This window comes from Papio anubis, chromosome 14 (assembly GCF_008728515.1).
Source record: "Papio anubis isolate 15944 chromosome 14, Panubis1.0, whole genome shotgun sequence".
Lineage (NCBI taxonomy): Eukaryota > Metazoa > Chordata > Mammalia > Primates > Cercopithecidae > Papio > Papio anubis.
In genome coordinates, this window is record NC_044989.1 from 25,937,688 (window position 1) to 25,958,301 (window position 20,614).

The following is a 20,614-nucleotide window of genomic DNA, read 5'->3' on the forward strand; positions in this document are numbered from 1 at the left end:
GGGAGGCCGAGTCAGGAGAATCGATTGAACTGGGGAGGTGGAGATTGCAGTGAACCGAGATTGCGCCACTGTACTCCAGCCTGGGCAACAAGAGCAAAACTCCATCTCAAAAATAAATAAATAAATAAATAAATAAATAAATATTCCAGCTCTGCCACTCACTAGTTGTAGGTCTTTTGGCAAGTCACTAAATCCTACTATGCCTGAATTTCCTTCTCTCTTACAAAGGATGTAATAATCATGCCTACTTTATAGGTCATTGTGAAGATTAGATGGTTAATGCTTAGAATAGTGATTGGTACGATGTGAAAGCCATGTCAGTGTTCCTATCATAATAATATTATTGGATGAAGAATGGTTGATAAGATTAAGTTTTAATGTTTTCTAGCAGCTGTGGTGAGGTTATTAGAGTTCATAGACTACAATGTAAACTACAAATTGTTCAGCTAATCCAGGATATACTTTTGTTCTCTTTTTAGATTCCAGAATGACTACCATCTTGACTTACCCTTTTAAAAAACTTCCCACTACATCAAAATGGGCCCTCAGATTTGGTAAGTTTATTATTATTATTTTATTTTTAGAGATTGGATTTGGATTTATAAGCATCTTGCACAGATACTGAATGGTATTGCTTTTTGTAAACAGTTTGTTTTGTCTTCCAGCCATAAGACCTCTGAGCTGTTCCTCCCAGCTACGAGCTGCCCCAGGTACAGTCATTTGTAAAATAAACATTTCTGATTTCAATGGTAGATTCCAGATTCTATAGTCTGTGAACTCTGAATAAAAACCAAAACTAATTTGCTAATTCTCCCCTTTTTATGAGCAACATGAACATCTCTGTTGCCTTCAAATTAAAAAATTATAGGGCCAATCAATAATGATACTACTTTATTTAGGATTAGGCTTGAGGTTGTTGACAGGAGACTGTTTTCTGGGATTTGAACCTGCTGGAGTCATGGAGGTTCCATAAACCTTGCTGGTCAGTTTATTTATCCTCTTGCTGGCCGTCCTGGAGATGAATGGCTTACAAATGCTCTTGAGACCTGTTATGGAACCAAAAGTTAACTTTTTAAATTTGCAATTTGTGAAATGCTTCTCTATTGATGAATATCTTCTCCCATGTGCAAGAGGGCCCATTCCTGAAATAGAAGTGATTAGGGAACTAGTAATAACAGAAAGTTGTTTAGTTAGTATGAAATAAAAGAGTAAGGAAATGTGTTGATTTTATATGGTCATTTACACCCTCAGTAAACCCAATAAATTAGGCTTCTTTACTGCAGATTTTTGTAGAATGTGCTGTAGGTTTGTATCTTCCCAGGCTAGTGCTAAAAACACCCTGTTAAATTCTTAACATTTTTCTCCTTGCCTAGATTCTGTATGGCTTTGATTTTGGTTTTATTATGGTATTTCTACTTGTATAATAACTTAATAGAAAAAATATCTTCCAGGCTGGGTGTGGGGGCTCACGCCTGTAATCCCAGCACTTTGGGAGGCTGAGGCAAGTGGATCACCTGAGGTCAGGAGTTTGAGACCAGCTTGGTCAACATGGCGAAACCCTATCTCTACTAAAAATACAAAAATTAGCTGGGCGTGGTGGCAGGCGCCTGTAGTCCCAGCTACTTGGGAGGCTGAGACACAAGAATCTTTGAGCCCAGGAGGCAGAGCTTGCAGTGAGCCGAGATCACACCACTGCACTCCAGCCTGGGTGACAGAGCGAGACTCCGGCTCAAAAAAAAAAAAAAAAAGAAAAAATCCTGGGATTTGGTTCCCAGGATTCAGAGGACCTGTATTCTCTTCCAGTTCTACCTCTTTTTGGGCAGTGTGGCCTTGAACTGGTCACTTTACTTCCCTGTGCTTAGTTTCTTCATCTAAAAAAGAAATATATAATAAGTCTAGTCTTATCAGCCTCATATAGTTATGAGATATCTCAAAGCACTTTAAAAACTATAAATTCACTATAAGTGCAAGATGGTATTTTTCTATTATTGCCTAATCCCAACTACAGAAGTTTCATGTTGTCATATAACAAATATTTTTCCTGTGGCCTTTACATTCTAACTAAAATATAGGTTTGTAGTACCCTCATAAATAATTCCTGTCTGTCTTGTTTTGCCTTTTCCCTAATTCTAATGTTGACCCAGGTCTTTGCTTTGCAAAGTCACACAAATAGACCTGATCCTTGCCAAGTGGGAGAAGGTCATTCTGAATACCAGCAGAGGAAACCATGTATCTGGTGTTTAAACTATTCCTTATATTGCTCTGTAACTGTTCCTGATGTTTCTGTCTCCCTAAATGTATTGTAAGCCCTGTGAGTCTTTAGCTTTTTGGTATCCCCAGTGTATAACACAGTGTTCCGCAAATATAACACAGTGTCCCACAAGTAATTTGCATTAACGCTGATGATGATAGTGGTACCAGAAGGCAAATGATAAAACAATGAGAAGTGGCCAGCTGCTTTGAGGGTGGAAGCAGGCATGTGCCTGGGCTCAGCAGGTTTTAGGTTGCAGTAATTTTTTTTGTTTTAACTGGCATTCTGGTTTGAAGATTGCAGTAATTTTATAACTAATTCCTCTTGAAGCGCGTGTGAATATCTCTTCTTGACAGAGCTGTTAGGATGAAGGAATTAAAATAGAGGGATACAGAATTTGTGGATGTTTTTAGTCATCTGATGGACTGGAAATATAAGTGTGTGTTGGAAATTTTGACTGATTTGATGGTTATGTCTATGTATAGATGTCTGTCTCTATATATATACACACACGTGTATAATAGTTGTATAATATATGACACACTTATTATCTTCTTTGATTTTAATTGTTTTTAAAGAGTGTAGAATGTATATCAGTCAGCCATTGAATTGTAGGTTTTGGAGTTGGGCAGAGCCTTTGAGGTCATCTAGTTCAGCTCTAATTGCAAATAAGAAAATCGTGGCAGAGTAGGCCTACAACCCAGATATTTTAGCTCCCAATTCAGATTCTTATAATTCATTACTGCTGTGTGTCCAGAGTACTGTAGAATATATAAAATGGAGCTGTATTGTCTTGCCTTTCAGAAAATTTTGATGTGCTTAGGAGCCAGTGCGCACATGAAGCAGAATGAGAGTCCTTAGGTGACTATTGAATACATAATTGGCCATTATTAGAAAGGGGTCATATGGTAGTTGTCTGCTATGGCCTCAATCAGTTCTCTCGTAAATGTGCTAGCGGCTCTGTTTTCTCTAATGCTTTCTCTTATTTCTTTATAAGTATTGAAAGTAATGGGTTCATGTACCTGATTGCCTTGTTGATTTTGCATCACTGGGCAGACTAAGAGCTCCCCTTCTTTTCTTTTTTTTTTTTTTTGAGATGGAGTCTTGCTCTGTTGCCCAGGCTGGAGTACAGTGGTGCGATCTTCGCTCACTGCAAGCTCCGCCTCCTGGGTTCTCGCCATTCTCCTGCCTCAGCCTCCTGAGTAGCAGGGACTACAGGTGCCCACCCCATGCCTAGCTAATTTTTTGTACTTTTAGTAGAGATGGGGTTTCACCATGTTAGCCAGGATAGTCTCAATCTCCTGACCGCGTGATCCACCTACCTTGGCCTCCCAAAGTGCTGGGATTACAGGCGTGAGCCACCGATCCCGGCCAAGAGCTCCCCTTCTAATGCTGCTTGCCTAAGACAGGGTCCCATAACTGCAGTATATCCATTGTCTTCTTCCCAGTTTATTGGGGGAGGGGGCTCAGGAAAAACCTCTGTCTCCTCTGTGGCACCTTTACCTAGTAATGGTGGGGCTGAGGGAGGAGGAGGAGGTGGTAACGTAGGTGATGGTTCCTCTTCCCTTCCCTTTTTAGGCTCTTCTGTGTAGAGCAGGGCCAAAGCAGCCCTAACTAAGGCCTAAAACGTTAAAGATGTTACTGGGACCTGTTCCCCTTGTACATGATGTCATTTAAGATTTCTTCCCACTTGTGGCTGGGCGTGGTGGCTCATGCCTGTAATCCCAGCACTTTGGGAGGCTGAAGCAGGCGGATCACAAGGTCAAGAGATCGAGACCATCCTGGCTAACACGGTGAAACCCCGTCTCTACTAAAAATACAAAAAATTAGCCAGGTGTGGTGGTGGGCGCCTGTAGTCCCAGCTACTTGGGAGGCTGAGGCAGGAGAATGGTGTGAACCCTGGAGGTGGAGCTTGCAGTGAGCCGAGATTGTGCTGCTGTACTCTAGCCCGGGCTACAGAGCAAGACTCTGTCTCCAAAAAAACAAAAAGATTTCTTCCGACTTGTTCCCAGAACTCTAGGTCTAGTGTGCTTTCTTCTGGGAACCATGGGTTATGGAAAACAGCAGTTTGCATTAGGTCCCTTAATTGAGCCTCCGAAACCAAGGCTCTGCTAGCTTTAAGCAGCTGTTTCAATACTTTTACATATTGTTGCTGTTGAGCTAACTCATGTCCCATTGTTATGGGTGGGACTTTGTTCTTAGAGCTCCCAAGATGGGGCAGGCCGCTCCCAAGATGGCGGCAACCCTTTTTTTCTCTGACCTGAGGTGCTTGGCCTCGCAGATTCCAAGGAATGGAACCTTGGGCCATGAGGTGAGTGTTATAGCTCTATTAGAAGCCGTGGGTCATGGAATAGAACCGTGGAACCCAGCGACTAGTGTTCAGCTTGATTAGGACCAACCTGGGCACTTAGCTGCACAGGAACAATGGCGAGCCTCTATCCTGAACGGAAGGGCACTGGTAGCCTCACTGGATCAGAAACGCAGCGGAGGCCGGGCGTGGTGGCTCAAGCCTGTAATCCCAGCACTTTGGGAGGCCGAGATGGGCGGATCACGAGGTCAGGAGATCAAGACCATCCCTGCTAACACGGTGAAACCCCGTCTCTACTAAAAAATACAAAAAACGAGCCGGGGGAGGTGGCGGGCGCCTGTAGTCCCAGCTAGTTGTGAGGCTGAGGCAGGAGAATGGCGTAAACCCGGGAGGCGGAGCTTGCAGTGAGCCGAGATCCAGTCACTGGACTCCAGCCTGAGAGACACAGCGAGACTCCGTCTCAAAAAAAAAAACAAACAAACACACACACACACACAAAAAGAAACGCAGCGGACACCCTGCCTGATCTGGAGGGGTGGAAGTCAACGGCGGGTCTGTGACAGCAGCGAGCAGCAGTGGTGGATGGTGAGCAAAAGCTCAGCTCAAGCCGGACCAGAAGAGTGTGCGAGATTTAATAGAGTGAAAACAGAGCTCCCATACAAGGGGAGGGGACCTAAAGGGGGTTGCCCCTCCCTGCTCAAATGCCTGGGGTTTATATCCCAATCATTGTCCCTCCTCCTGTGCTCTCAGATGATAGATGATTTGAGTATTTCTTTACCTCTTGCTTTTAATCTAATTGGTATTTTAGTGAGCCTTCTTTACTACCTGATTGGTCAGGTGTGAGCTGAGTTACAAGCCCTGTGTTTAAAGGTGGATGCAGTCACCTTCTCCAGCTAGGCTTAGGAATTCTTAGTTGGCCTAGGAAATCTAGTTAGTCCTGTCTCTCACCATGATGAAACATCATGTCCCATGATGAAAGCCTAGCTTGAAAATCCCCTCAGACTTGGAAATCCTGAGCGGGCACCAATTACTTACTGCCCAGTCACTTCACCTTCATTTTTGAGGGTTCTGTCAGGATCCATTGCAGCATGCCTCACATGGGGCACCACCTGCCAGGTCTGTCCTGCAGACCCTGGCCAACTGACAGATGAAATGAGTACTCAGACACAGGTATGCAGTGTAAGACCAGCTAGGGGTCTGCCTGGCTCTAGTCGCCAAAGTGCAGCAGCCCGAGGAGCTGGAGCTGCTTGCTTTCATTCAGTATAGGCACAATGATGAAAGCCTGGAGCAAACACAATCTATGGGTAACTAACATTTATTGTTCCCCTTTCAGCAACATCTTGCATGGGTGATCAAAGATCAGCCCCTGGTCAACATAAATAAATAAGCTAGTTTAAGATACATTCCCCTACACTCCCTTGTACCTACTTCTTGCCCTCTGCCTCAGGGTTATAGAACACCTGCCTTCAGCTATTCCTCTCCGGGGCTCTGCAGAACCTTCTGACCTTTTGGAAGGCCTGTACCTTTCCCTATAGTTTCTCCCACCACTCTGACTGATCTCCTACATATAATAATGAATATTTTAAAAATGTGGCTTGTAGAGTTAGTTTAATTACTTTATAATATGCTAAATTATTTGGAATGGCCAGTATGCCCTAGAGGCTGCCCAGAGGTTTAAAGGCAGGAACCCTCAGTAACTGTAGTTATCAGGGAAGGCTTTACTAGGAGATAGAATGTGAACGAGGCCCAAGAGACAGGTTAAGAATTAGATGGGCAAAAAAGGGACCAGGCAGATGGGAGGTCCATAAGTAAAGGCAAGGAGGCTGACCTGAGCAAAGCTGTAAAGGACTGGGGGCTGGCTCATCTTGTTCTATTTTGAGAAGTAGTGGAAAATACTTCTGGATAGTTAAGGTGAAACCAAGTAAAGCAGGCTGTTTGTTAGAAGAGTTAAGAATTTGAAATTTATCTGAAAGTGTATAAAAGGAATATATGGTGAGTTTTGTTTGTTTGTGTGTTTGTTTTGAGACAGAGTCTTGCCCTGTCACCCAGGCTGGAGTGCAGTGGCAAGATCTCAGCTTACGGCAACCTCCACCTCCTGGGTTCAAGCCATTCTTCTGCCTCAGCCTCCCCAGTAGCTGGGATTATAGGCGCGTACCCCTGTGCCCATCCAATTTTTGTATTTTTAGTAGAGGCAGAGTTTCACCATGTTGGCCAGGCTGATCTTGAACTCCTGACCTCGTGATCTGCCCTCCTCGGCCTCCCAAAGTGGTGAGATTACAGGCATAAGCCACCACGCCTGGCTTGGTTAGTTTTTAAAATGTGGAATGACATGATGGCATACCATTGGACCTGTCACCTGCAAGGTCAGTCATGAATAGTCTGCAAATCTTCACATTTAGTGGCCTGTTTTCAGTCTACTGAAATTAGGATTCTTCTCCTTGAGGACCAATGCATTTGACCGTCTTGTTCTCCTTGACACTCTCCTGCCTTTGATCTTTTATACCGTTCTCTCTTGATTTTCCTACTGCCTCTCAAGTTACTGTTTGTCTCGCATCTTCCCTCAGCCTTCTCATTGTAAGGACATCACAAAGCTAAGGGTCTTTTTGTTGTAGTAATGGACCCTCAGGTTAAGGATGAGAAGGTTTGTGTGTACTACAGCTGGAAAGGCGTTAGGAACCAAGCAAGCAGCTCTAGGGGCTGGCTACTTTGTCTCTCTCATGCCCCACATGGTATGTCCCTTTCCTGGTCTTTCTGCTTCTATGATTCTTCCTTCTGGCTGGCTTATTTGCTCACTTACGGTTTACAGACTGACTTATGAATGACGTCAATTTACCATCACCCTGATTCTACCTCGTGACATCTTTTCAGCTTCAACTAATTGGCATTTCTTTCCGTGCTTCTTTGCCTGGAGAGAGAATCTGACTAGCACAACTGATCACTTGTAGGTAGATGACACTGGTTTGTGGTTGGCTCCTATATGGATGGATCGTTGGTGAGTCCAGTACCTACTCTGGATCTGATCAGTTTTTATATTGACTTAGAGTTGTGCCTGTGGCTTCCCCTTTGGCAGGGACTGTAAGCGGGGCAACTCCCTTTAGAGGGGGCTGTGGGATGTCCAAAACAACAACACAACAAACACCCCCCCACACCCAAACAAACAAAAAAAGCATCTTTTATTGTTAAAGAGGAAAAAAGAAATTTAAAAGAAATAGAGGGGGCTGTGGGAGAACAGGCGTTGCAAAATACATCTCTGCTTTCCTTCTGTATTCTGAGTTTCAATATTTCATGACTTTCTAATCTACACTCATTTCTCTTCAGAGGTTTTGCTTTGCATCTTCTAGCTAACTGTGTAGTTAACATATCCACCTGGATGTCTCTCTGTCACCTCAAAATTAGTGAGTTTAAAAATGAGGCCGGGCACAGTGGCTTACGCCTGTAATCCCAACACTTTAGGAAGCCAAGGTGTGCGAATCACTTGAGGTCAGGAGTTCAAGACCAGCCTGGCAAACAAAGTGAAACCCCATCTTTACTAAAAATGTAAAAACTAGCTGGGTGTGGTGGCATGCGCCTGTAATCCCAACTGCTCGGGAGGCTGAGGCAGGAGAATTGCTTGAACCTGGGAAGGGGAGGTTGCAGTTAGCCGAGATTGTGCCACAGCACTCCAGCCTTGGCGACAGAGCGAGACATCATCTCAAAAAAAAAAAAAAAAAATTAAGTCCCCTTTTTGTTCCAAAACCAGTTCTCACTTTGTTTCAGGTAGCTAAGTATTCTTAGTCTCTAAGCTTCCTTTATAATCCTGTTTTCCTGTTTCCTTTCTTTCTGTATCTGATTGGTCGCCAGCATACCTTGTTTTCCTTTATAAACGTCCTCTCATGTTGATACTGCCTTTATCCTGGCCTTTTGCACCACATACTTGGGTTTGCCACAGTCTCTTCGCTTACCTCCTTGTTCCGTTTATCTCCTTCACCAGCAGCACATCTCCATGAATGCTGCCATTCATCTTTATGCCCTATTTTATCATGACTATTAACTCTGACTAATATTTCTTTAAAGTTGGTTGTAGATGTTTACTACAAATATTTCTCTGTGACATTAACAGATGTGGTAAGGTCGTTGTCGACATTGTATTCCCAGTAATTTAGGATTTTTTTCTATCTCTGATAATGAAGAAATAATGATAGAGTAGGTAAATTCCAACATTAACAACAACAAGAAAATAATGAACTAGATTTTGATATACTAACACGGAATGTTCTTCCAGCTATATTGTTAAGCCAACAAAGTATACATAACGTACAAGTATATGAATGTAAATGCACTAAAAGAAAATATTTGAAAGTGTATACACCAAATAAACAGACTTTACCTCTCGGAAGAAAATAGTGTGGTAGGCGAAAGCATAAAGAGGGAACTTTAGTTTTTACTTTCCATAGTTTAGTATTATTTACTTTTTAAAAAAACCACAGGCACGTATTTGTATTTTATTCTTTAATTTAAGAAACCTAAAGGGTTTCCTTGGCGAAGAATGTGAAACCCACACACACACAAGATGGGCATGGAGTAGTCTTGAAAGACATGACAATATCACCAGACCTGAGAAGAAGCTAAAGAGCCAGAGGGAAAAAGTCAGAAGTCGACTACCTGGGAGGAGGGATAGACAAGAGACCAAACTAAAGGAAACTAAGTGTGGATCCAGCTTGTCCCCAAAGCTTGCCTTGCTTCGAAGCATCAGATGGTAAAGAATCTTCACCTATGCTTGTGATTTGTGGGCCTGAAGAAAACTATCCATCCTTGCAAATGTCTTCTACTGAGATGCCTCACACGGAGACTGTCTCTCCTCTTCCTTCCTCCATGGATCTGCTTATTCAGGACAGCCCCGATTCTTCCACCAGTCCCAAAGGCAAACAACCTGCTGCTGCAGAGAATAGTGCCACAAAAAAGGAAGACAAGGTCCCGGTCGAGAAACAGAAGGCCAGAACTGTGTTCTCTTCCGCCCAGCTGTGTGTACTCAATGATAGATTTCAGAGACAGAGATACCTCAGCCTCCAGCAGATGCAAGAACTTTCCAACATCCTGAACCTCCGCTACAAACAGGTGAAGACCTGGTTCCAGAACCAGAGAATGAAATCTAAGAGGTGGCTGAAAAACAACTGGCCAAAGAATACCAATGGTGTGACTCAGAAGGCTTCAGCGCCTACCTACCCCAGCCTCTACTCTTCCTACTACCAGGGATGCCTGGTGAACCCGACTGGGAACCTTCCGATGTGGAGCAACCAGACCTGGAACAATTCATCCTGGAGCAACCAGAGCCAGAACGTCCCACCCTGGAGCAACCACTCCTGGAAGGCTCAGACCTGGTGCACCCAGTTCTGGAACAATCAGGCCTGGAACAGTCCCTTCTATGACTATGAAGAGGAATCTCTGCAGTCCTGCTTGCAGTTCCAGCCAAATTCTCCTGCCAGTGACTTGGAGGCTGCCTTGGAAGCTGCTGGGGAAGGCCTTAATGTAATACAGCAGACGACTAGGTATTTTAGTACTCCACAAACCATGGATTTATTCCTAAACTACTCCACGAACGTGCAACCTGAAGATATGTAAAGATGAGTAAAATTGATATTACTCAATTTCAGTCTGGGCACTGGCTGAACCTTCCTCTCCCCTCCTCCCCTCCCTGATAGGATTTTTCTTGTTTGGAAACCACGTGTTCTGGTTTCCATTATGTCTATCCAGTCAATTTGATGGAGGGTGGAGTATGGTTGGAGCCTAATCAGAGAGGTTTCTTTTTTCCCCTATTGGATCTTCCTGGAGAAAAGACATTTTAATAACTTTGGCTGCTAAGGACAACATGATAAAAGCTGTCTCTGGCTATAGATAAGTAGATCTAATACTAGTTGGGATATCTTTAGTGTTTAGAATCTAACCTCAAGAATAAGAAATACAAGTACAAATTGGTGTTATGAAGATACTCCTATTGTTTGGGATTTTGAGGCTTTGCTTTTTTTTAAAAAACCATTGAGGTAAACAGTTAATTGATTTCCTCACCCTTTTTGGCTCAGTTTTACTATATCCCCTAATTTGTTGGTTATGCTAATCTTTGTAGAAAGAGGTCTTATATTTGCTGCATCATAATGACGTTAGTACTACTTTAGTCAATTTAAGTACAAATGAATCAAACAACTATTTTTCCTTTAGTTGATTTTACCCTTATTTTACCTAGTGTTTCAATGAGTAAATATACAGCTTAAACATTAAAAAAAAGAAAGAAAGAAACCTAAAGGAAGTTTGCTTTTTTGAGATTAAAAAGTATTTAGGCATGTAGGTTTTTGCAGAATAGCAAGTCACCAACCAAGGGCCCTTTATTTCCACATAGAAAGGTAAGAACATCAAGCTATGTGAAGAGTGAACAATATCAATCATTGCAACTTCTAATATTAAGGGTAGATTTGCATGTAAATTTGGTTACTTCTAATGATATAGGTTGTCAAACACTTAATAAAAATGAACTATTTTGTTAATGGTATAAATTCCCTCATCATTGGATATAAGCTTTATCTTAAATATTATGTAGAAACTTACAAATGCTAGTCAGTTTCTTAGCCTTTTTTTTGAAAAAAATTTAAAGTGGTTTAGTAAATGGTAAATGCAGGTTGGCATTAATGATGTAATAATTCTTAAAATGACTGTCTTAAAAAATGTAAAAGTAGGCTGGGCATGGTGGCTCATGTCTGTAATCCCAGCAGTTTGGGAGGCTGAGGCGGGCACGTCACCTGAGGTCAGGAGTTTGAGACCAGCCTGGCCAACATGGTGAAACCCCATCTCTACAAAAATACAAAAATTAGCCAGGCATGATGGCAGGTGCCTGTAATCCCAGCTACTCGGGAGGTTGAGGCAGGAGAATTGCTTGAATCCAGGAGGCAGAGGTTGCAGTGAGCCGAGATTGCACCATTGCACTCCAGCCTGGGTGACAGAGCGAGACTCCAGCTTAAAAAAAAAAAAAGTAAAAGTAATCAGACTTATATATTTTAATTAGCAGTTTTTTTTAAAACTTTATCTTAAAGCCGTCCAGACCAAAACGAAGAAGACGTTAGCCAAACCCAATATAAGGAACGTTGTGGTGGTGGATGGTGTTCGCACTCCATTTTTGCTGTCCGGCACTTCGTAAGTATGACATGATCATATTATTTTTTTCCTTCTTTTAAGACACTTTCAAAGGTAGTCTTTGTAAATGTAACCCAGTAGGTAATAATATTGTTAGTGGACTAATATTTGGATAGCAGTCCCATGAAATTAATATAGAATAAGTCAAGACAGTGGTGAAATAATATGGCAACATTTGTTTTTTATCCTTCTCATGAATAAGCCTAGTGTAGTTTTACTTGAAATAGCTCTATTTTGAAAGCCTAGAGGTCCAGATAGCTTGCTTCCAACAGAGCTGTCCTTTCCTTTTCTGGAGAAAAGGACATTGTCTCTGTGCCTCCTCAGAAGTTTGAGTGCTGAAGATATGGGCCATGGGCATTCCGAAGGGCCTATATAATCCACTGGTTTGGCCTCCTGGAAATTAGTAAAATTGGAGTTGATAGGGCTGGTCCAAACCCCTGGCATAGCACAACCCCAAGTGTATGGGACAAGAATGATCCTAGACCAGCTCCAGAATTCCCTAGATCAAAATTGCTCTTCTCCTTGGCCTTTTATGCTTCTTTTCTGTCCCCGAGTGAAGGTTAGTCTATCCAAAAGCTGGTAATGGACTTTGATAACAAGGTTTAAACTGTTCATTCTATTCTGTTTAGATTGTTTTAGTGTTTACATTTTGAATAGGTAGTTGCCAGCTTTAAAAAAATGCTGCGGAATGTTAGGCATCTGTTAAAAATAATGAGACCTATCTTTATATACTAATATGGAAGACCTAAGATCTTGAAGATATGTTAAGTGTAAAAAGCAAGGTGCAGTCTGGGTGCAGTGGCTCACACCTGTAATCCCAGCACTTTGGGAAGCCAAGGCAAGAGGATTGCTTGAGCCCAGGAGTTCGAGACTAGCCTGGGTAACATAGCAAGACCTTGTCTCTACAGAAAATAAAAAATATTTGCTGGGCATGGTGGTACACACCTGTAGTCCCAGCTACTCTGGAGGCTGGAGGCTGAGGTGGGAAGATCACTTGAGCCTGGGAGGTCAAGGCTGCAGTGAGCTGTGATCATGCTGCTACCTACACTCTAGCCTGGGTGACAGCAAGACCCTATCCCCTCCTCCCGCCCCCCAAAAAAAGCAAGGTGCACAGTATTATGTATAATGTGCAGTGACTTATGAAAGATACACGTGTGTGTGTGTGTATATATACGTATATATATACATAGATACATATATACGTATATACGTATATATACACACACACACAACAAAGGTTCATTTTTAAACAGACGATTTGGGACCTGTAAATATATTTTCTGTTTTTTGTTTTTTTTTTTTTTTTGAGACGGAGTCTCGCTCTGTCGCCCAGGCTGGAGTGCAGTGGCCGGATCTCAGCTCACTGCAAGCTCCGCCTCCCGGGTTCACGCCATTCTCCTGCCTCAGCCTCCGGAGTAGCTGGGACTACAGGCGCCCGCCACCTCGCCCGGCTGGTTTTTTTTTGTATTTTTTAGTAGAGACGGGGTTTCACCGTGTTAGCCAGGATGGTCTCGATCTCCCGACCTCGTGATCCGCCCGTCTCGGCCTCCCAAAGTGCTGGGATTACAAGCTTGAGCCACCGCGCCCGGCCAAGAATAAAGATTGTAAATGATGAGTTGGCGGGAAATGATAAACCTAGTCTGGGGCTGGGCGCAGTGGCTCACGCCTGTAATCCCAGCACTTTGGGAGGCCGAGGCGGGCGGATCACCTGAGGTCAGGTGTTTGAGACCAGCCTGGCCAACATGGCAAGACACCATCTCTACTAAAAATACAAAAATTAGCCAGGCATGGTGGTGTGTGCCTGTAATCCCAGCTACTTGGGAGGCTGAGGTGGGAGGATCCCTTGAGCCCAGGAGGCACATTGCACCACTGCACTCCAGCCTTGGTGACGGAGCGAGACTCTCTAAAAAAAAAAAAAGGGATTGTAAATGGTAAATAATTTATGGCTTATGGCTTTATGGCTTAGGCATTTTCAAACTGGCGCATGACTTTTCCCCAAATAATTCTGTTCTAAATTTGAGGAAATTGGGTTTACCTATGAAAAATCTGGAAAACTACTCATGATTTCTTCTGTGATTCTGAGTGAAAATAATAGTAAAAATATTTTGGAGTTTTTAAGTTTTACTAATTTTCAGGAACTTGAAGAATGAATCTTCTTATTTAATCCCATGATTAAATCTCTGACTTAAAAATAAAGACAATTTATTTTTGATCTTTAAACATACAAACAAATAAATAGAGTTCATACCCAGATCTTGGTTTCTAAACAGCATTCTTCAATACAAAGAACCAGAGCTCCTTTGAAGAATGATTAGGGCTGAGCCAGAGAAAAGACAGGATGAGCAAGGAGACCTTGTAGTGCTGGAAAGCAAAGAAGTACTTATTTAAAAAAAGTGGAGTTTGGGGGGCCATGTCAAAAAGACGCAGGTCAGACCTGCAGGAGCTACCAGTCACCAAAACTGCAATGATTTGAGCAATAAAATAAATCACAATAGTATTGGAACATAACCCAAAGAATAAAACAAATGCCTATGAGTCTAATCTGATATAAATAAATGAATAAATAAATACACTTTGGGAGGCCAAGGTGGGTAGATCACTTGAGATCAGGAGTTCGAGACCAACCTGGCCAACATGGGGAAACCCTGTCTCTACTAAAAATACAAAAATTAGCTGGGTGTGGTGGTGGGCGCCTGTAATACCAGCTACTCAGGAGGCTGAGGCAGGAGAATAATTTGAACCTGGGAGGTGGAGATTGCAGTGAGCCGAGATTGTGCCACTGCACTCCAGCCTGGGCAACAGAGTGAGACTCTGTCTCAAAAAAAAAAGAGTAAATGAGAAGGAACAAGTCTTCCTTACAGAAGAATTTTGATTAATAAATATAGGAGGACTGTATACAGTGGTTCACACATGTAATCCCAGCACTTTGGGAGGCTGAGGTAGGAGGATTGCTTGAGGCCAGGAGTTTGAGACTGGCATAGACAAAGTGAGACTGCATCTCTGCAAAAACTAGAAATGAAAAATTAGCTGGGTGTGGTAGCAGACACCTGTAGTCCTACCTACAAGGGAGGCTAAAGTGGGAGCATCGCTTGAGCCTATGAGTTTGAGGCTGCAGTGACCTATGATTGCACCACTGCATTCCAGTATGAGTGACAGAGACCCTGTCTCAAAAAATAAAAACAAATAAAATAAAGAATGGGAAAAATAAATAACCATTAGAATACCACATAATACTTGCTGCAAGGTCTACAAATGATTGCTAAAATTAGGTGAAATGTTAAGAAGAAACAGAATATTTGCATAGTCTCAAAGAATCTCCCCCAAAATATTTATCAATTACTATGATGATTTTGACATATGTCAGCAAAGTCTGTGTTATTCCTGCCACTGGAAGGTGGAACTTAATTCTCCCCTTGAATGTGGGCTAGACTTAGTGACTCACTTCTAACAAATTGAGGAAAGGAAGGAAAAAATAGTAACTTTATAGTGGAGTAAATGGCAGACATCACTTGACCCAAATCATCACGTTGACATCACTGGTAGTAAGTCATATTGATATCACATACCCCCTGATATGAAGCTAAGAGAAATACAGTTTGCCTCTGTGATATTCTTCCCCCAAATCCATAACTCTAGTCTTCAAAAGTGTCAGGGTCATGAAAGACAAGACTGAGAAACTGTCACAAATTGAAGGAGACGAAGGAGGTATAACAACTAAATGCAACATGGTATCTTGGATTGAATCCTGGAACAGAAAAAGGACATTAGTGGAACAACTGGTGAGATTTAGATAGTTAGTAGTTTAGTGAATAGTATTGTGCTGATGTTCATTTCTTAGTTTTAATAAGTATATCATGGTTATGTCAGATGTCAGTATTAGAAAAAGCAGGGGAAGGCTGGGCACGGTGGCTCATGTCTGTAATCCCAGCACTTTGGGAGGCCAAGGCGGGCAAATCACCTGAGGTCAGGAGTTCAAGACCAGCCTGACCGACATGGTGAAACCCTGTTTCTACTAAAAATACAAAAATCAGTTGGGTGTGGTGGTGGGCGCCTGTAATCCCAGCTATTTGGGAGGCTGAGGCAGGAGAATTGCTTGAACCCAGGAGGTGGAGGTTGCAGTGAGCCGAGATTGTGCCATTGCACTTCAGCCTGGGCAACAAGAGCGAAACTCCGTCTCAAAAAAAAAAAAAAAAAAAAAAGCGGGGAAAAAGGGAACTCTGCTTTTTCCAATTCTTATTTATTTATTTAGACAGGGTCTTGCTCTGCTGCCCAGACTGGAGTGCAGTGGCGTGATCCTAGCAACCTCAAATTCATGGCCTTAAGCAGTCTTCTCACCTCAGCCTCCCAATTAGCTAGGACTACAGATCCATGCCACCACGCCTGGCCAATTTTTAATATTTTTTGTAGAGACAGAGTCTTGTTTGTTGTGTTACCCAGGCTGGTCTTGAACTCCTGGCCTCAAGCAGTCATATCACCTCAGCCTCCCAAAGTGTTGGGATTCTAGGTGTGAGCCACCATGCTCGGCCTCTTTCCATTCTCAGGTAAATCTCAAGTTACTTAAAAGCAAAGAGTTTCTTCAAAAGTCGTAATACATCACCTGTAGCCCTGTAGGCATTACAAAATAAATAAATAATATACTTTTAAAATAAAATGTTTAAAGGAAAAGAGACCCCAAAGGTGGGGCTTCACTTTAAAGAAAATTTAGTGTGTGTTATGCTGAACATTAAGGTATTGGACAACATTTTTGTTTGATTCTTAGCAAGCTTAGTAGGAGTTAAGGCTTGCTAGATTTTTAAGGATGACAAATAGCGAAGTCATACTATTTCTTCATTTGAAATGATGAACTGCCTTGGAGAGTAAAGTTAAGTGTGTTTGTAGCAGCATGTGTTAGATGATCTCTGAGTATTTCAAATAGAATGAAAAGTTTTCATTGAAGCTCTAGGGTTTCGGTTTAAATTATTTGTTTTCTTTCCCCAGATATAAAGACCTGATGCCACATGATTTGGCTAGAGCAGCACTTACGTAAGTAAATGCAGTTTCATTTCCGTTCTTATTTCGTTAAAGGCACTTTCTCCAGTTTTTACACATAAAATAGCAATTTGTTCTTATTTTCACCATCTGTACTACACAAATTTAAGCAGCTTATGAATATCATCAATCTTTATTTTGCAGGCTTAACAGTATCTTAGCATGACAGTATATTTTAATGCTATCCTAGCTAGCCACAGGACTCGATTGATCAGCCTAAACACAATACATATATTTGGTGATTGCCTTAGGAACTTGTGTAAGGGTAGCTGAACAGATTATGTAGATATTTACCTAGAAAGAATCCTAAAAGACACCTGAAGATTCATGTGCAAACCAAGTAAAAATCTAAAATTAGATGCAGTTAAATAAGATTGGGCTGGATGAATAATTTGGTGAGAGTCATGAAATGTGTTGCTGTTTCTGGGATAAAGTAACATGTAAGGCATTATCTCATTCATTTTCTATTGACACTTTGCCTTTGTGTCTTCAACCAACCACAGCTCTTTCTTAGTTTGGAGAAACCCTTCAGTTGACCTTTCTGTCCATTCTAACTCTGTTTTTTCTCCTCCTCTTCCTGCAAGACCTCAAGCATGAGTGAAACGGCAGTTGTTTCTGTTTCCTTACTATCAGTTTCCTCTAATTGTATAATCATTATTTCCATTCTCCCTTTGTTTTACAGAAACCATACTTTAGAACCTTCTCTTAATAATGGTTTTGTGATTGCTAAATGTACTGATCTTTTCTCAGTCCACTGTCTCTGTACTTTATAGCACTTGACACTGTAAGCTATACTCACCTGTCTTCTATTGACTTCTTAGTAATATGCTTTTATGATTTTTCTTCTGTATTCTGACTGACTCTTCTCTACCTTAAAAAAAACTGGGCCATGCACGGCATTTCATGCCTGTAGTCCCAGCACTTTGGGAGGCCGAGGTGGGTGGATCACCTGAGGTCAGGAGTTTGAGACCAGCCTGACCAACATGAAGAAACCGTCTCTACTAAAAATACAAAATTAGCCAGGCGTAGTGGTGCATGCCTGTAATCCCAGCTACTTGGAAGGCTGAGGCAGGAGAATCCCTTGAACCTGAGAGACAGAGGTTGCAGTGAGCCGAAATCACGCCATTGCACTGGGCAACAAGAATGAAACTCCATCTCAAAACACACACACACACACACACACACACACACCCATGAAACTCCATCTCAAAACACACACACACACACACACACACCCCAAAAAAACCAAAAAACTGGATCTCTCCCTCTTTCTCTTTTTGAAAGGCATTTTGCAAGTTTTATTCCTTAGAGCTTTGCATTTCTCTGTATGCATATTTTCCTTTTAAAAATCTCATCTACCAGCTGGGCATGGTTTCTCACACCTATATTCCCAGCACTTGAGAAACCAAGGCAGGAAGGTCAAGGTAGGAGGATCTTTTGAGCCCAGGAGTTTGAGACCAGCCTAAGCAACATAGCAAGACTCCATCTCTACGAAAAAAATTTTAAAAATTAACCAAGCAAGAATTACTTTGGCTCAGGAGTTGAAAGTTGCAATGAGCTATGATCCCACTACTATACTCCAGGCAGGGCAATAGAGCAAGACTTTGTCTCAAAAAAAAAAAAATTTTTTTTTTAATTTTTGATTTTTTTTTTTCTGGATGGAGTCTCACTCTGTCCAAGGCTGGAGTACAGTGGCTTGATCATAGCTCACTGCAACCTCGAAGCCTCCCAAGTAGCTGGAACTATAGGCGTGAGCCAATATATCTAACCCTCTTTTAGTTTTTTTAATTGATAAGGACTTACAGATTTTTATTTATTTATTTCATTATAGCCAAGTTTAGTCATTACTCATTTTGAAGCTCAGCTTATTTCACATTTTATCTGGCACTCCTTCAAGTTGACTCCAGTGTGCCTTTTGTTTTTTAGTATAATACTGGTTGTTGATGTATAATTTGCATGTAATAAAGTGCACAGATTTTAAGTGTATAGTTTGATGAGTTTTGACAAATGTGTATACCCCATGTTCCTGTTTTTGATATGGTCCCATTTGTCCTTTTTTTTTTTCTTTGACACGGAGTTTCACTCTTGTTGCCCAAGTTGGAGTGCAATGGCACGATCTCTGCTCACTGCAGCCTCCACCTCCCAGGTTCAAGCAATTCTCCTGCCTCAGCCTCCTGAGTAGCTGGGATTACAGGCACACGCCACCAGGCCCAGCTAATTTTTTTTTGTATTTTTAGTAGAGACGGGGTTTTGCCATGTTAGCCAGGCTGGTCTCGAAGTCCTGACCTCAAGTGATCCACCTGCCTCGGCCTCCCAAAGTGCTAGGATTACAGGCTTGAGCCACTGTGCCCGCCTGATGTCGTCCCATTTATCTTTGAGTGCTTCCTTACTTTTGGCACAAAAAAGATGGAGGTTCATTTTGTACTTTCCTTTGGACCTGGTATCAGTCATTTCCTAAAAAACCTTTTGTCCCTTTAACGGGGAATGGCATTTAGAAACCTAGTCTGGGGCTGGGTGCAGTGGCTCACGCCTGTAATCCCAGCACTTTGGGAGGCCAAGGCTGGTGGATCACTTGTAGTCAGGAGTCCAAGACAAGCCTGGCTAACATGATGAAACCCTGTTTCTACTAAAAATACAAAAATTAGCCAGGCGTCATGGCAGGCGCTTGTAGCCCCAGCTACTCGGGAGGCTGAGGCAGGAGAATCGCTTAAACCCAGGAGGTGGAGGTTGCAGTGAGCCGAGATTGTGCCAGTACACTCCAACCTGGGTGAAAGAGCGAGACTCTTGTCTCAAAAAAAAAAAAAAAAAAGTCTGGGTTCAGGGAGTGCTCATTCCTACTGGAGTGTTATTGTGTCTAGTTTCTATTCATGGGCACAACTAGAATGTATATATTATTTCAATTATTTGTTGATATTGATATTTCAAACTAAAATTTAACATACCCAGAACTTTTTTTTTAATTTATTTTTTTAATAGTTTGAAGGGAGACTTTATCTCTTTGATTGAATATTTGTCTCTCTTTTTTACTGAGAACTTTAGTTTCTACTAACATTAATTAATTTATAGGTTTCTTATCTATTTTGTCCTATTCCAAATTATTTTTTATTCTTCTCTAACTTCTCATTACCAATTGAGCATCAAATGTTGACTTTAAAATCACTCTTTCATTCATTTCTTCTTTGAGAAGGTGCCAAATGCTTGTCAAATTAAAAGATACAATCTCTGTCCTTTCAAATTCAAGGCTAACCTTTTTTTTTGTTTGTTTTTTTGGAGATGGAGTCTCACTCTGTTGCCCAGGCTGGAGTGCAGTGGCACCATCTCGGCTCACTGCAAGCTCCGCCTTCCGGGTTCACGCCATTCTCCTGCCTCAGCCTCCCGAGTAGCTGGTACTACAGGCGCACGCCACTATGCCCGGCTAATTTTTTTTGTATTTTTAGTAGAGAAGGGGTTTCACCATGTTGGCCAGGATGGTCTCGATCTCCTGACTTCGTGATCCGCCCATCTCGGCCTCCCAAAGTGCTGGGATTACAGGCGTGAGCCACCGTGCCCGGCAAGGCTAACCTTTTTTAAGGAGCAGTGTTTTGTGTGATGATCTCTGGCACTGCCTTGATGTGTGAAATGTTTCTTTGCTTTGGATTTCTACTTCCAGGGGTTTGTTGCATCGGACCAGTGTCCCTAAGGAAGTAGTTGATTATATCATCTTTGGCACAGTTATTCAGGAAGTGAAAACAAGCAATGTGGCTAGAGAGGTGAGTAAAACAAACTTTATGTTGTTTAAAGAGTGATAGTAGAATCACTTTGAATTTCAATTAATAGAAGTTACTTTATAAAAGCCTTTAATATCTATTTAGTTACATTTGACCTAAAAT

General features: G+C 42.0%; 2 protein-coding genes and 1 long non-coding RNA gene across 6 annotated transcripts in view; 2 read left to right on the forward strand and 1 right to left on the reverse strand.

Moving 5' to 3' along the window:
- Window positions 1-20,614, forward strand: part of HADHB (hydroxyacyl-CoA dehydrogenase trifunctional multienzyme complex subunit beta) — a 53,951-nt gene that overhangs the window by 9,348 nt on the left and 23,989 nt on the right. For 3 of the 4 annotated variants that reach the window (XM_003908369.4, XM_021924673.2, XM_009183824.4), the window contains exons 2-6: window positions 480-554; window positions 666-710; window positions 11,618-11,717; window positions 16,695-16,739; window positions 20,395-20,494. In XM_003908369.4, the coding sequence (XP_003908418.1) occupies window positions 488-554; window positions 666-710; window positions 11,618-11,717; window positions 16,695-16,739; window positions 20,395-20,494 (357 nt within the window). In that variant the 5' untranslated portion in view covers window positions 480-487. Of the gene's footprint in view, window positions 1-479; window positions 555-648; window positions 711-11,617; window positions 11,718-16,694; window positions 16,740-20,394; window positions 20,495-20,614 lie in introns of all 4 variants that reach the window. The other variant, XM_017947372.3, reaches the window with a different exon arrangement.
- LOC116270254 lies at window positions 998-15,386 on the reverse strand. Its single transcript, XR_004178211.1, has 3 exons — window positions 15,284-15,386; window positions 13,966-14,078; window positions 998-1,046 (listed from the first exon to the last, which is right to left on the reverse strand). It is a non-coding gene; the product is annotated as an uncharacterized LOC116270254 (long non-coding RNA).
- On the forward strand, window positions 6,784-10,817 carry LOC103876808 (homeobox protein NANOG). The gene has a single exon (XM_009183823.4). The coding sequence runs from the start codon at window positions 9,312-9,314 to the stop codon at window positions 10,155-10,157; it is 846 nt and encodes a 281-aa protein (XP_009182087.1). The 5' UTR covers window positions 6,784-9,311; the 3' UTR covers window positions 10,158-10,817.

What these genes read in the sequence shown, in the direction of transcription:
- LOC103876808 (XM_009183823.4), top strand. Translation starts at nt 9,312, where the DNA reads ATGCTTGTGATTTGTGGGCCTGAAGAAAACTATCCATCCTTGCAAATG.